At 52.7% G+C, this 12495-nt stretch overlaps 1 protein-coding gene across 1 annotated transcript; it reads right to left on the bottom strand.

Annotated features, from left to right (window-relative positions):
• Window positions 1-5721: 5721 nt before the first annotated feature.
• Slc35e4 (solute carrier family 35 member E4) lies at window positions 5722-12489 on the bottom strand. The gene is made up of 2 exons (XM_010603802.2): window positions 11349-12489; window positions 5722-6625 (listed from the first exon to the last, which is right to left on the bottom strand). Exons 1-2 carry the CDS (start codon window positions 11965-11967, stop codon window positions 6192-6194), a joined length of 1053 nt encoding a protein of 350 aa, XP_010602104.1. The 5' UTR covers window positions 11968-12489; the 3' UTR covers window positions 5722-6191.
• Window positions 12490-12495: the final 6 nt, after the last annotated feature.

Here is a 12495-nt window from a genome sequence, read left to right as displayed (position 1 = left end):
GAGGAGGGGGGTGATGGGAAAAAAGAGGCGGGTGTATCACGTACAGATGAGAATTCCCTACAATGAGTATGATCATTATGTATGCCTAAAATGTAACAATAAATATTTTACTATTAAAAAATGTTGAGGAAAACAAAAACAAAATGGTTCCTTAGAAATTGCAAAAATGTCTGCACATTGATGTATGTGTGTCTTTTCTAGCAATGGGTGCCATTTTGGACCTTGCCCTGTCCCTCATAGCCACCAACATCTAACTACCTGACTGAAAGCAATGCTCAGAGAGGGAGGGAGGAGGTGCATGAGGGATGTGGCAGACAAGATGGGGTAGAGGGAGGCCTACAAAGATGGCTCCAAAGAGCCAGGCGTGGTGGCGCACTTCTGTAATCCCAGCACTCGGGAGGCTGAGGCAGGAGGATCACTGTGAGTTCGAGACCAGCCTGGGCTACATAGTGAGTTCCAGGTCAGTCTCAACTACGTAGTGAGACCCTGTCTCAAAAAACCAAACAACAACAACAAAAAAAGATGACTCCAACAGTCAGAGACACAGGGAGCTGGCATGGCTCCACAAAACTGGACAGGTGGGGTGGTCTTGGAGATACTTTGGATTATCCTTGTCTTCAAATACCAGGCCAAGGAACACAGAGTCCTTCTGTCTGGAGTGGAGAGCAGGGAAGGGTGTCTCAGCCCTGACTGAGCAAACATTTGCTAATTGCTTGCATGTAGAGGTGTGGCTGGCAAGATCCCACTGAGAGTGGGAAACTCCCACACTAATTCCTCACACCCCCAGGCTATATCCTCACATACTCAGTCACGCAAGCGACAAACACTCACTGTTATGGTAGCCAGTCCTCAAAGAAAGGTGGCCTCAAGGATCCCATCCCCTGGTATTCATGCATTTATGAAATCAATGGCAGGAGACACACACCTAATAAACTTGCCCTATATAACCAACCATTAAGGTGTTAGAGAATCTTGTATGGTCAGAGTGTGACCTTTGAGATAGCTCTTCAGTACCTTTTTCTTTTTCAGTACTGGTTATTGATGCCAGAGCTACATCCGTAGCCCACTCTACCTTCCTGGTACCAGGGATCGAACTCGGGTCCTTGAGCTTGGGAAGCAGGTGGCAGAACCACTGAGCTAAATCCCCAGCCCTCTGTTTTCACAGTTTTGAGACAAAGGCTATATGTGGTAGCGCAGGCTGTGATCCCAGCACTCAGCTGGCCAAGGCAGGAGATCACTGTGAGTTTGAGGCCACTCTGGGCTACATAGTATTTACAAGGCCATCCTGACCTATACAGCAAGACCCTGCCTCAAAAATTAAAAAAAAAATTTTTTTTTTTAGACAAAATCTCACTAAGTTGCTAAGAAACCCAGGCTGGGCTCCACCTTGTGATTCTCCTTCCTAAACCTCCTCGAGTGCTGGGATGACAAGCGTGTGCCTTGCTCTCTTTGGTGTTGTTTTGTTGTTGTTGTTGTTGTTTTTTGTTTGTTTGTTTTGAGACAGGGTCTCACTATGTAGTTGAGACTGACCTGGAACTCACTATGTAGCTCAGGCTGGTCTCAAACTCAGCGATCCTCCTGCCTCAGCCTCCCAAGTGCTGGGATTACAGCTGTGTGCCACCACGCCCGGCTATTTGTTGTTGTTGCTGTTGGTGTTGTTGTTTGAGACAGGATCTCACTATGCAGTTCAGGCTGGCCTTGAACTCATGGGAATCCTCCGCCCTCAACCTCCCAAATGCTGGTTGTACTGGCAGCACAATGGGATCTGGGAAACCACTCCACTCCACCCATGTGAGTTTGGGCAACACCCCAGGGCCAATCCTCCTTCCATTGTTCTAAGAGAGGTAGGGAATAAAATAATCAAGTCCCAAGAAATCTCTGAAGCAGGTAAGAGCACCTGTGTGTAAGACGGTCCTAGCCTGACCTTAGGTAACCTTTTCCCCAGTACAGGTTCGTAAATATGGACTACATCCTGGCTAGGCGTGGTGGTGCACACCTGTAATCCCAACACTAGGGAGCCTAAGGCGAGAAGATCACTGTGAGTTTGAGGATAGCCTGGGCTATATACCGAGTTCCAGGCCAGCCTGAATTATCAAGCTGGTGACGTGGAACACCATGGTGACTCCATTTTAGTCCAGTGTATTGGGACTTACTAGAGTAGCTGTGTGCAAAGTAATGACTTCCTATAAGTTTTAAACACTTTATCCCCCAAAACTGATACAACTAACACCCACTCTGTCCCACCAGTTTCTACTGCCGTCTATGTACTTGGAGTACCACAACAAGTCTTCCCTATTCCGCCCCCCTCCTCTCAAATCCTTCCAATTTTTCCTTTACATAGGCTCTAGGCTAAACTGAGGGTCCGTTTATTAAGAAATGATTATGGAGAATCATGGCTCTTTCCAGCTCAAAACCTTGTACGGCTCTCTAAGAAGTGATCCTCAGTTAAATACTTTCTGTTACATCCAGAAAGCATTTACAACGGAGCACAAACAGCGCAATGGCGGAGTTTCTGGCGCCTCAGAGATCATTTAGGGGCAGAGAGGGGAGCAGGAAGTCCCTGCTGGCCCCATTCTCCTAGAATGACAATCCAAGGGCCACCAGGGACGGGTGGGAGGGGCACCCTGCCAGCTGGGGCTGAAACAAGGCTTTGTTCCCATGTCCAGGATGGCAGAAAGCCCAGCACAGCCCCAGCTCCCCAGGCAGGGTGAGAGGGCAGCCTGGACCTTCTACCCTGCTCTGTGCAGGCAGAAGCGTTCCCTGACAGTGGAAGGCAGACAGGGCAGGGAGATAAGGGAGGAGCCTCGGGGACACGACTGAGTGCCTACCACGTTTTGGGCATTATTGCCAATTTAGCTTCCCGCAGCTGGGTGTGGTTAGGTTGTGCTGCTGCCCTGCTTAACACACAGAGGGAGGGGCCCTCGTCCTTTTATCACACGGGTCAGAGCCAGCGTGCCCACCCAGGTCTGATTCCAGGGATACCGTTTGGGCTGGTGCTACACCTGCCCCTCCGTGATTCCACTTCTCACCATTTGTGTTACCCGTAGTCGACTGGAGCGTGAAAATACTAGATGGGAATTTCCAGAAATAAGAAACTCAAAGTGATACCCACTCTGAGCAGCTTGATGAAATCTCGGGCTGCCCTGCTGCTCCCCACCCCGGGGCTGAATCTTCCCACTGTATCCTTACCACTCCCAACATGTGCTCATTATTCTTCACTTAGTAGGTGTTTTGGTTCTCAAGGTATCACGCAACTCACTCGCTGTGGTATCACAGTTCTTGTGCTCAAGTAATCTTTGTTTCACTTAGTGAAAGAGCCCTAATCCCAGGCCGGGCGTGGTGGCGCACGCCTATGATCCCAGCACTTGGGAGGCTGAGGCAGGAGGATCACTGTGAGTTCGAGACCAGCCTGAGCTACACAGTGAGTTCCAGGTCGGTCTCAACTACACAGTGAGACCCTGTCTCAAAAAACAAAGCAAACAAACAAAGAGCACTAATCCCAGCAATAGAGAGGCTAAAGGAGGAAGACAGGAGGATCCTGCCTTGTGTTTGAGGCCACCTGGGGCTACACAGTGAGCTCAAGGCCAGCCCAAACTACCGGAACTATATAGGGAGACCCTATCTCAAAACAAAAACAAACAAACAACAAAAAACAAAGCCAGAGTGCAGGAGCAGTCATGCTGGCAATTTGGGTGTGCAAAAGAGAAGCTGTAACGTGCTTCCTTTACCTGACAAAGTGGAAGTTCTAGACTTAAAAAAAAACTTGTGCTGAGGTCGCTAAGATTTACAGTGAGGACAAATGTGCAAAATTGTGCAGGAGGGAAAAGAAATCCGTGTTAGTTTTGCTGCTGTCCCTCGGACAGGTACTGTACGGTGAATTCTTGGGAGAGCAAAGGCACTAAATCTGTGTACGGGTGAGAAGAAAAAACATCGAGTATATAGAGTTTAGTACTATCTGCAAACTCTGGCATCACAGGGGTCTCGGAGAAGGAAGACCACCACTCCCTGCCACACACGGTGCCCATGCTTGCTATGACAACTGCCCCCACAGATGAGGAAGGGTTCTGAGTCACCGAGGAGGCTGCAACCAAAGCTGTCTATCCTTCTGTTTTGCCTGGCCGAGTCTGTGAGTGGCATCCAGAGGTCTCAAACTGCACAAGGACTGGGCTGGGCCTGTGGCATCTCTGAGTCACAGGGAGGGTGGGTGGTGGCTGACTCAAGTCAACAGGTCCACTTCCTCTCCTGCAAGGCAAGCTGAGGGAGTCCGGCCAGGAAACCGGCTGGCACAAGGGCCCTTCAGATTCTGGTTCCACGAAGGAAGGAAGGACCCCTCTCTGAATCCCAGTCCTCCTACATCCCAGTCCCAGCCTGGTCTAGCTCCGCATCCTCAGGACAGAGGGGCACAATTCTCAGGGAGAGCTAGAAGTGCCGGATGAGGGAAGCGGCTACCCTATGATAGAAACAGAACCAGCTAGCACCATCATCTCCTTCCTCGCCCTGGTTCTGTCCACTGGTTCTTCATTCAAATCTTCCCCTTGGGGATTATCAGACACAATTTGGAAACTGAGGCGAAGAGCGTTGTGGGGGGGGCCCTACCCAAGGCACAGTGAGGTAGGTGGGCAGAGCTGTGGGTCCCAGGTCTCCATGCTCCAGGCTGGGTCCTTATTTTTAACAGCTGACCTCTGGATTACAAGACAGGGTAAATTAAGCACACAGAGCCAAGGAAAAGCTGAGAGGGAACGTGACAAAGTTGGAGCAGGGGCAGCCCATCAAGGAGGCTCCTGGAGAGGGGCCGATTCCTACACTAGATTCTCTGCGTGGGAACCCTGTTGCCTCCAAGACCCATGGGCTAACCTGGAGGGTTCCCTGCTGGTTCTCCCTCCTCCATGAGGCCACCTAGATTCCCTACCCTGTGCACCCACAGCTTGGGCATGGCCTCTTTTGTCAAAACCCTTTCTCTTTAGGCCCTCTTTAAAGTACAGAGCAGGCCGGGCATGGTGGCGCCAGCCTGTAATCCCAGCACTCAGGAGGCTGAGACAGGAGGATCGCTGTGAGACCAGCCTGGGCTACATAGTGAGTTCCAGGTCAGTGTCAACTACATAGTGAGACCCTGTCTCAAAAAACAAACAGGGCCGGGGATTTAGCTCAGCGGTTCGGTGGCCTGCCTTGCAAGCACAAGGACTACAGTTCAATCCCTGGTTCCAAACAAACAAAAACAAAAGAAAGTACAGAGCACAGCATGTTTAGGTCCCCCCCGCACACCCGGAAAGCAGCAGCCAGGAGAACAAAGGATGTGAAGAGGGTCCCAGTCAGAAGAACAGAATGCAAAGGCTCCAGTAAATGCCCCCAGTGTGTGCTCATGAGACTGGAAGTTGAAATCCAAGGCCGCAGGACCAGGTCCTGAGGGCCTTGTGGTCCGGAGTGGGAAGTTTCGACACAGCCGTGTGGAACCACAGGGCAAGTGTCTTTTAGAAAGATCCCTCTGCGTGGAAGATGCAGGAGACAAGTCAGGGCACAGCAAGGAGGAACCCATAGCTGCCATCCAAAAGATGGCCGATGGCAGCCTGGCGGGGGGGTAACAGACAGCGGCTGGGCTGGGGTTCTGGACAGACCCTGGCAGGTCCTCCTGGGGAGCCCATCGTTCCCCGCTTTATTTCCCCACTTACCCCTAAGGAACAACACAGGTGTCCAAGCAAAAATAGTTTATTTAAGGACGGAAGACCCAAAACTGGGGGGCCTGGGAGGGAGGCGACAGCAGCTGCCTGGAGTTGGCACAGACTGTCCCCACTCCCTGGAAGAAGCCCTTTCCCCGCTGCCCTCCCTGCCAGAGGAAGGATTGTGCAACTGTCAAGAATTATCACCTTCATCATCATTGTAACACGTTGAAGTTGTCAAAGTTTGCCCAGCAAATTTTGGCATAGTAGTTGATATTAATGAAAACAATTACTCTGATAAGCACAGTGACTGTGCCTGGTTCGGACCCACCATCCAGTGGTGGGTGGGGTCTGTGACAAGGGGAGACGGGCAGGGAGGAAGGCCTGTTCCAGCCTCCCAGGCAGAACTACCAGAAGGTGCCCATCTCTCCTGGCCACAGGAGCAGCTGCCTGCTCTCCACGGATCCCACAGTCATTGGCCACGGTTGGATTCAGGCTGGGGCTGTCCCAGGTGGGACTCACGACCTCCCCCGGGTCTCAGAGCCCCTTGTCAGGCTGCTGTCTCTGCCACAGTCCCTGGCGGACAGCCCATGAAGCCACCAACTCGCAGTTGTGGTACAGGAACATTCCTGAAAGGGTAAGGGCGATGCCCATGTAGCTGAGGGCGCTGAGGTGGCTGCCGAACAGGAGCCGGGACAAGATGAGGTTGCCTATAATGGTGAGGTTGCCCAGCACATGAACAGTGAGAGCAGAGGTGAGGGCCAGCAAGGAAAAACTGGCCAGGTTATAGACCACAGACAAGACGCAGCTGAGCAGGACACAGGTCCAGAGGCGGGAGTCGGTGGGCGCAGGTGGCAGGGCCACGCCAGCCTCCAGCACCAGAGTGGCACCCGCCAGCAGGCAGAAGCTGGGCATCGAGGTGGCGTACAGCAAGGTCACAGCATCCAGCCTCTCCTCCTGTAGTAGGGCACCTGCAGCGAGGGCAGTAAACCATCAGGACTCTGTTCAGAGACAATCCTCACTCAGCCACCCAGTATGGCTCCCAAGGGTGCTCCTCCAGGAAACCCACAGGGATCCCTCAGTAGGGTCAGCAGCTCTTACTTAGAACATGAGTCAAGAAGGGAGGGGGTCAGGAGCCAGGCGTGGGGGCATATGCCTGTTACCTCAGCACTTGGGAGGCCACAGCAGGAAGATTAGAGGCAAGATGAAATTACACAGTAGGACCTTGTCTCAAAACACACACACACACACACACACACACACACACACACACACACACGGAGACAGGCCACTTAGGTTTATGACCCGTGTCCACTCCTGTCCAGCTGTGAGTGACCTGGGCTCATAAGTACTTTACCTCTGATGTCTCCATAAAAAGTAAAACATATGAAGTAAAACATGTGAAGTAACTAACGCTTTAACAAAGATAACTTACGTACAGCCTTAATAAGGTAAGTGCTCAGTGAAACAAACAAACAAAAAAAGCCTGGTCAGCCATGGTGGTGCACACCTGTAATCCCAACACTTGGGAGGCAGAGGCAGGAAAATCACTGTGAGTTCGATGAAAAGTCAGCCTGAACTACATAGTGAGACCCTATCTCAAAATAACAACAAAAACAGTCAGGTGTGGTGGCACATATCTGTGATCCCAGCACTTGGGGGAGGCTGAGGCAGGAAGACTGCAGTGTTCAAGGCCAGCCTGAGCTACATAACAAGATACTGTCTCAAACAAATAAACATAAAATAAAATAAAAGTTTGACTCCAAAAGGTGAGTCCTAAAAAAAAAAAAAAAAAGTGAATCCATTCATTGCTCCGTTCCCTGAAGACCACTGGGGTGACAAGGGCGCAAGAAAGTCCTCTTTGGCTCTTGGCTGTCACTCATTGTTTACCGGCTGATGACCGATCACTGTCCCTGCTTGCTACTCACACTGCAGCTCGTCCAGTTCAATCTAGGACTGAGAGGAGACCTTTCAGCTTTTCAAGGACAGAGGCGAGCCTGCCACTATGCCACAGGTGTGACCGTGTGGATGCTTCCACTGGGCACTTGGCAAAGGAGCCATCAGACACAGCCCAGGTACCGCGAAGCCTGCCACGGTTTGGGGCCTTCTCCGCAAGTCAGAGGAGAGAGATAAGCAGGTCCCCACCCGGGCCGAGAGCCTCTGCATTTACTGACACACACTTTCCAAAGAGCCGTAGAGGTGCTTAGTCACAGGCTATGCTTAGAATAGGAAACGTTAGTCCTTTCTCAATTTCATTCTGATGTTTTGGCTTTGTTCTCTAGGCAACAGGCTCGGCTCAAGCTTTTCTAGAAATGAACAGATAATTAGAACGCCTCCCACTCCAAATATAGTGTCCTTACACTCCCTATGGTCGGCACATTAACACTTCTAACATGGGAAGGCTTTGGTTTGCTGGCGAACTTTACCTCTGGTGAATCTCATCTTCCCAGGGAGCCCCACCTAACTTCGCATCCAGCCGCCTGCACACCCTGCTTCCCACCTGAGCGCTGTGATGCCATCAGAAGCGACTCACCCCCCAAATATCCCCGTCTTTCTGCCTCTTAGTGGATCCCTCCCTGGCCAGCACCAAACCCTCCTGTCGGGAGCCATTCTACATAATTCTTCACAATTCAATCACGATTAGGCCTTGTCTTCTTGACTACAGGAGGGCTATGACACAAGACATAGCTCCGGTTTTGCTTCTAGTAACAGCTGAGACCTCAATGATCCCATGAGGCTGTGACTGAAGGACAAGATTACATCAGCTGAAGATGTCCCGCTTCTTTGAGAACAGAGTAGAAAGGTCTCGCTTGGGAAGGGACACATTCTTTATCAGCTTAACTCATCCCACCTACTGTTGCAAGAATGCTTTTGCTCATTTTACCCCCTCATCAACCTAAGATCCTCGTGGTCCTAGGATTACCTCCACCGTGAGACATCTGATACTTCCTCAACTATAAAATCCTTGTCAATTTAGGATTATGTAGTGCAGGCTGGCCTTGAACTCACTATGTAGCCCAGACTGGCCTCAAATTTGAAGCCGTTTTCCAGACTCAGCCTCCCAAATGCTGGGATCAAGGCATGCACCTCCAACACCAGGCTCCAAAGACATTTTTATTTCAGTACTAAACAGCACTCCCAAGCTTTCCACACAGACACCAGCTGACCCTCTGAACCCTGGTCACTTGGCATCTGCCTGTTCCCTTTTCCCCCTTCTTTGGTTGTGTGACCTAATCACCCTTTTTTTGGGTCTCAGTCTTATGCGTACGTAGCACAGGGAAGGTGATAACATCCCTCTCACAGGAGCATGCGAAGTGCTCAACAGAGCACCTGATGCCCGGCATAATCCTCACATCTCCCATGCCTGCTCCTTCTGGCTGGCACCCTGTGCCCTGGCAGTTTATTGCCCATTCTTTGATGCTGCATATGAAGACTTGGGCAGTGTAGCACCTAGCAAGGGTTCAGCAAGTGCACTGTCACGATTACATTATTACAATTACCTTTACATGCCTCCTCCCTTAGCAGCCCTCTCTGATCTCCATAGGAAGACCCGTCCCTGCCACACCTGTGTCCACTTTGGCTGCAGAACTTCTCTCCTGCTGAATGCATCTCCTCAATCAGCCCAACTCAGAAAACAGGGATTTGAGTCAGTCTTCTCTGTGATACTGCTGAGAACAAGCTCAGAAGGCTGGGACTCCATTTCTCAGCTTTTCTATGAATAGGAGCGTTGCATCACCTCTCATTTAACCCCCTGAACCTGCAACTGGCCCAGGTTAGAGAGAAGCTGCTGGCCCTACCCACAGATGCCTGATGCCTTTCCTTCCTGTACTCTTATCCTCTGCTCACCTGGTGTCCGCTCTCAATAAAGGAGCTGGAACCAGCCATTTACATTCTAGTCTGAACCTGTCCTAGGGCCTGGGACTAAAGAAATCTCCTTTTCAAAACCCATTTCAGCCCCTGGATCCAGTTCATTCCTTCCCAACTCAGCCAGCCTCCCTCACTATTACTGGGGCGTCCAGTTTTCTAAGATTCCTCCTTAGTACTCTGAGCCACGTAGTATAACTACCTTACCATCTAGGTTGTCAGAGCCATCATTAAGTCCATCCTTGGGCCAGGGATTTAGCTCAGTGGCACTACACATGCCTCGCAAGCACAAAGCCCTGAGTTCAATCCCCAGTACCGGGAGGGGGGTGGGGAGTCCATCCTTTAAGGACAGATAATCCAGGTATAACAATAGCAGAGGGCGTTCAGAGCCTAGAACACACATCTCTCTCCAGCCTCCTGGATCAGGGAATTGAGGCTTGGGGGTGGGGGCTGAGGCCACGGTCCATCCTGCAGACCTGCACTGCCAGGGCCTCTGTGTGGAGTACTGGACATCAGCAGGTGCAGTGTGGCCACGGAGGTGAGGATCTCCTCAGCCTCATGTCCCTGGCCAGGAGGGCCCTGTATGGTCAGGTTTCCTGGAGCCGACTCATGCCCAGAGCTCATGCCTGACTCAGGCTCCAGCTCATGTAACCTGAGGGCAAAAATAGAACTGGGTTTTGGCCCTGCCTCAAGGCCCGGGAGGATGGGGACAAGACCTCTGGGCCCACACTCTGAAGACATCAGGAGAAGGCTGATCTCTGACTTCAACACGCCCTGCCTTCAGGCTGCCCAAGTCTAGCCATTAACCTTGGAGACCCTCTGCTCTTATCCCAGGCCTGATTCACAGATCTCACAGCTGGAGCGGAGGGGGATAAAAGAATCCCCTTGGACTCCTTAAACTGACCCTCTGCTCCTGAGCAGGAGTGGACACTGAGGCCCAGAGAAGGTCTAGTCCTGCCCAACATCACCCAGCAAATATGCAAAGCCATGGCTAGAACCCAGGACTCCCCTCCCTAAGAAGGTACCAAGACTTCCCCTGGGTCTCCCTTGAGTTGAAGCAAAGAAAGGGTGGGGGCTGTGACTCAGCTACCCCTCCTGGCACAGACAGGGAACCAGCTTCCATCCAGGCTGATCTAGCACAGTCTAGGCCTGGAGTTGCTGCTCAGAGTCCAGAGTCCCATAGACTGGATAGATTTTAAATCCTTAGAAGCCGCATGATCCTGGGCCAGTCACAAATCTCTTTGGGTCTCAGTCCCATCACCCGCAAGTGGGGATGAAGGTGGTGGTTGCTATGACAACTGAAGATCAACACTCAGCACTGGGGCTGTGACACTATAGCTCCGCGTAAACATCAGCACTTCTGAGAATCTGCCAAATCCTTGCCTTCCAAATCCCAGCTTACAACAATAGTCTGCTCTTTCTCTTTCCCTCTTTGGTCGTGTTTTGTGGCCTCCATCTGGGTCCGAAGCCTTACACTTATGTCTCTTGAACAGCACAGACCGAGTGTCTACATTCAAACCTTTCCACTGCTGCTCACTAACACATGGCTCAAAGCAAGCCCTTCTGCCTCTCTACAAAAGGGATAATATGGTACCTACCATCGATCATTGGCTGCATTGGTATCAAGGGGATAAAAGGCTTGCCAAGGCTGGCAACTATTATTAAAGACGAGCTGAAGTCTGGGGCCTAAAATCACTGAGCTCTTGGCCCTCTCTGAGGCCCGGTTTTCTCATCTGTAATATGGGACAACAGCCACACCCCTCACGGGGCCCTCCAGGCCAACCACCCACCTCAACTTCCACGCCCTTAAGAGAAGACCCCGATACTCACTCTGCTGAACGGACTTGAGGCCTCGGAGGCAGGTGGCCACCAGCAAGAAGCCACAGCCTGCAGGGGGTGCCTGGAGTTCTCCGGCCAGGCTGCAGGCAGCCCCCAGGCAGAGCGGGCCCATGGCAGCAAACTGCAGTGGGTGATGGCGACGGCCAAGCAGCAGAGCAGACAGGGCCAGAGTGAACAGGGGAGTGGTGGTGGTGGCCAACTGCGCCAGGTCCAAGGGCACAGTGCTTAGGCCCACATTGCCACAGGCCATTGAGGTGCCGAAGGTGAGGCTGAGCAGCAACACTTGGCGACGGGTGGTGTGTGGCACGGGGCGCCGGGCCCCCCAGTGGCAGGCCAGTGCGGCCGCTAGCATGTGCAGGGCCGACAGCAGCAGGGGCCGCCCGAAGCCATGCACCGTGAAGATCCACTTGTTCAGGCTTGACATGCTGGCTCCTGCCAACAGCCACACCAGCGCTGCCACGGCCACCCGGGCCCTGCCAGGCCGCCTGAGGACTCGGGGGCTGCCAGGGCGCCACTCGGGGGATCCAGCCACCAGGGCGCTTCCAGTCACCGCTACTGCTTCGGCTGAGGTCATCCTGCCTTCATGGTGCTCCGAAGGGCAGCGGCACATCCGCACCAGGAGGGCTGGAGCAGGAGGCAGGCTCCCCAGTGATCGGCTCCGGGCCACCAGAGATCCAACTTTGGGCCAGGCCAGATACTGTTTCTTGGACCCCGGGTCGGTCTCGGGTGAGGGCACCGATGCTCTTCCAGAGCTTGGCCAGTGGAGCTCTGGAAACTAAAGCTGACCGTGCTCCAGCGAGCAGGCAGAGCCGAGATCGCGGCTGCTGGTGGTGAGGCCAGGAATTCTGCTGTTCACGCCCGGCCCAGGAAGCTCCGTACACCTCACCTTTCCCGGTGCCAGGCGGAGTCTCCGCTCTCCTCCCTGTCCCGGGCTCACGCTGTGCTGTTCGGTGGAATCCTTTTTTCCTTCTCCATCCCCAGGCCGTGCGAGTGATCTCGATTCCCGGATCTCCTGCGTACTCAGGCCGTCACCAGGCCTGGCAGAGACGATGCGGGCTCCGCGCCCGGTGGTACCAGGGAGGTCGCGATCCGCTGCCTCCGACAGTGCAGGGGAGATGCGGCTGACACGCGGGCCCGG

The sequence above is a fragment of the Fukomys damarensis genome, unplaced genomic scaffold (assembly GCF_012274545.1).
Source record: "Fukomys damarensis isolate Sample0158 unplaced genomic scaffold, DMR_v1.0_HiC HiC_scaffold_12, whole genome shotgun sequence".
NCBI classification, from domain to species: domain Eukaryota; kingdom Metazoa; phylum Chordata; class Mammalia; order Rodentia; family Bathyergidae; genus Fukomys; species Fukomys damarensis.
The sequence above is the reverse complement of the archived record's forward strand: the minus strand, read 5'-3'. Positions and strand labels throughout refer to the sequence as shown.

Excerpts from the sequence above, each read along its gene's own strand:
- Slc35e4 (XM_010603802.2), bottom strand. The coding sequence starts at position 11,967 with ATGTGCCGCTGCCCTTCGGAGCACCATGAAGGCAGGATGACCTCAGCC. Across the intron at positions 6,626-11,348 it reads CCTCAAGTCCGTTCAGCAGA|GTGCCCTACTACAGGAGGAG; the intron begins GTGAGTATCGGG and ends CCCTCGCTGCAG.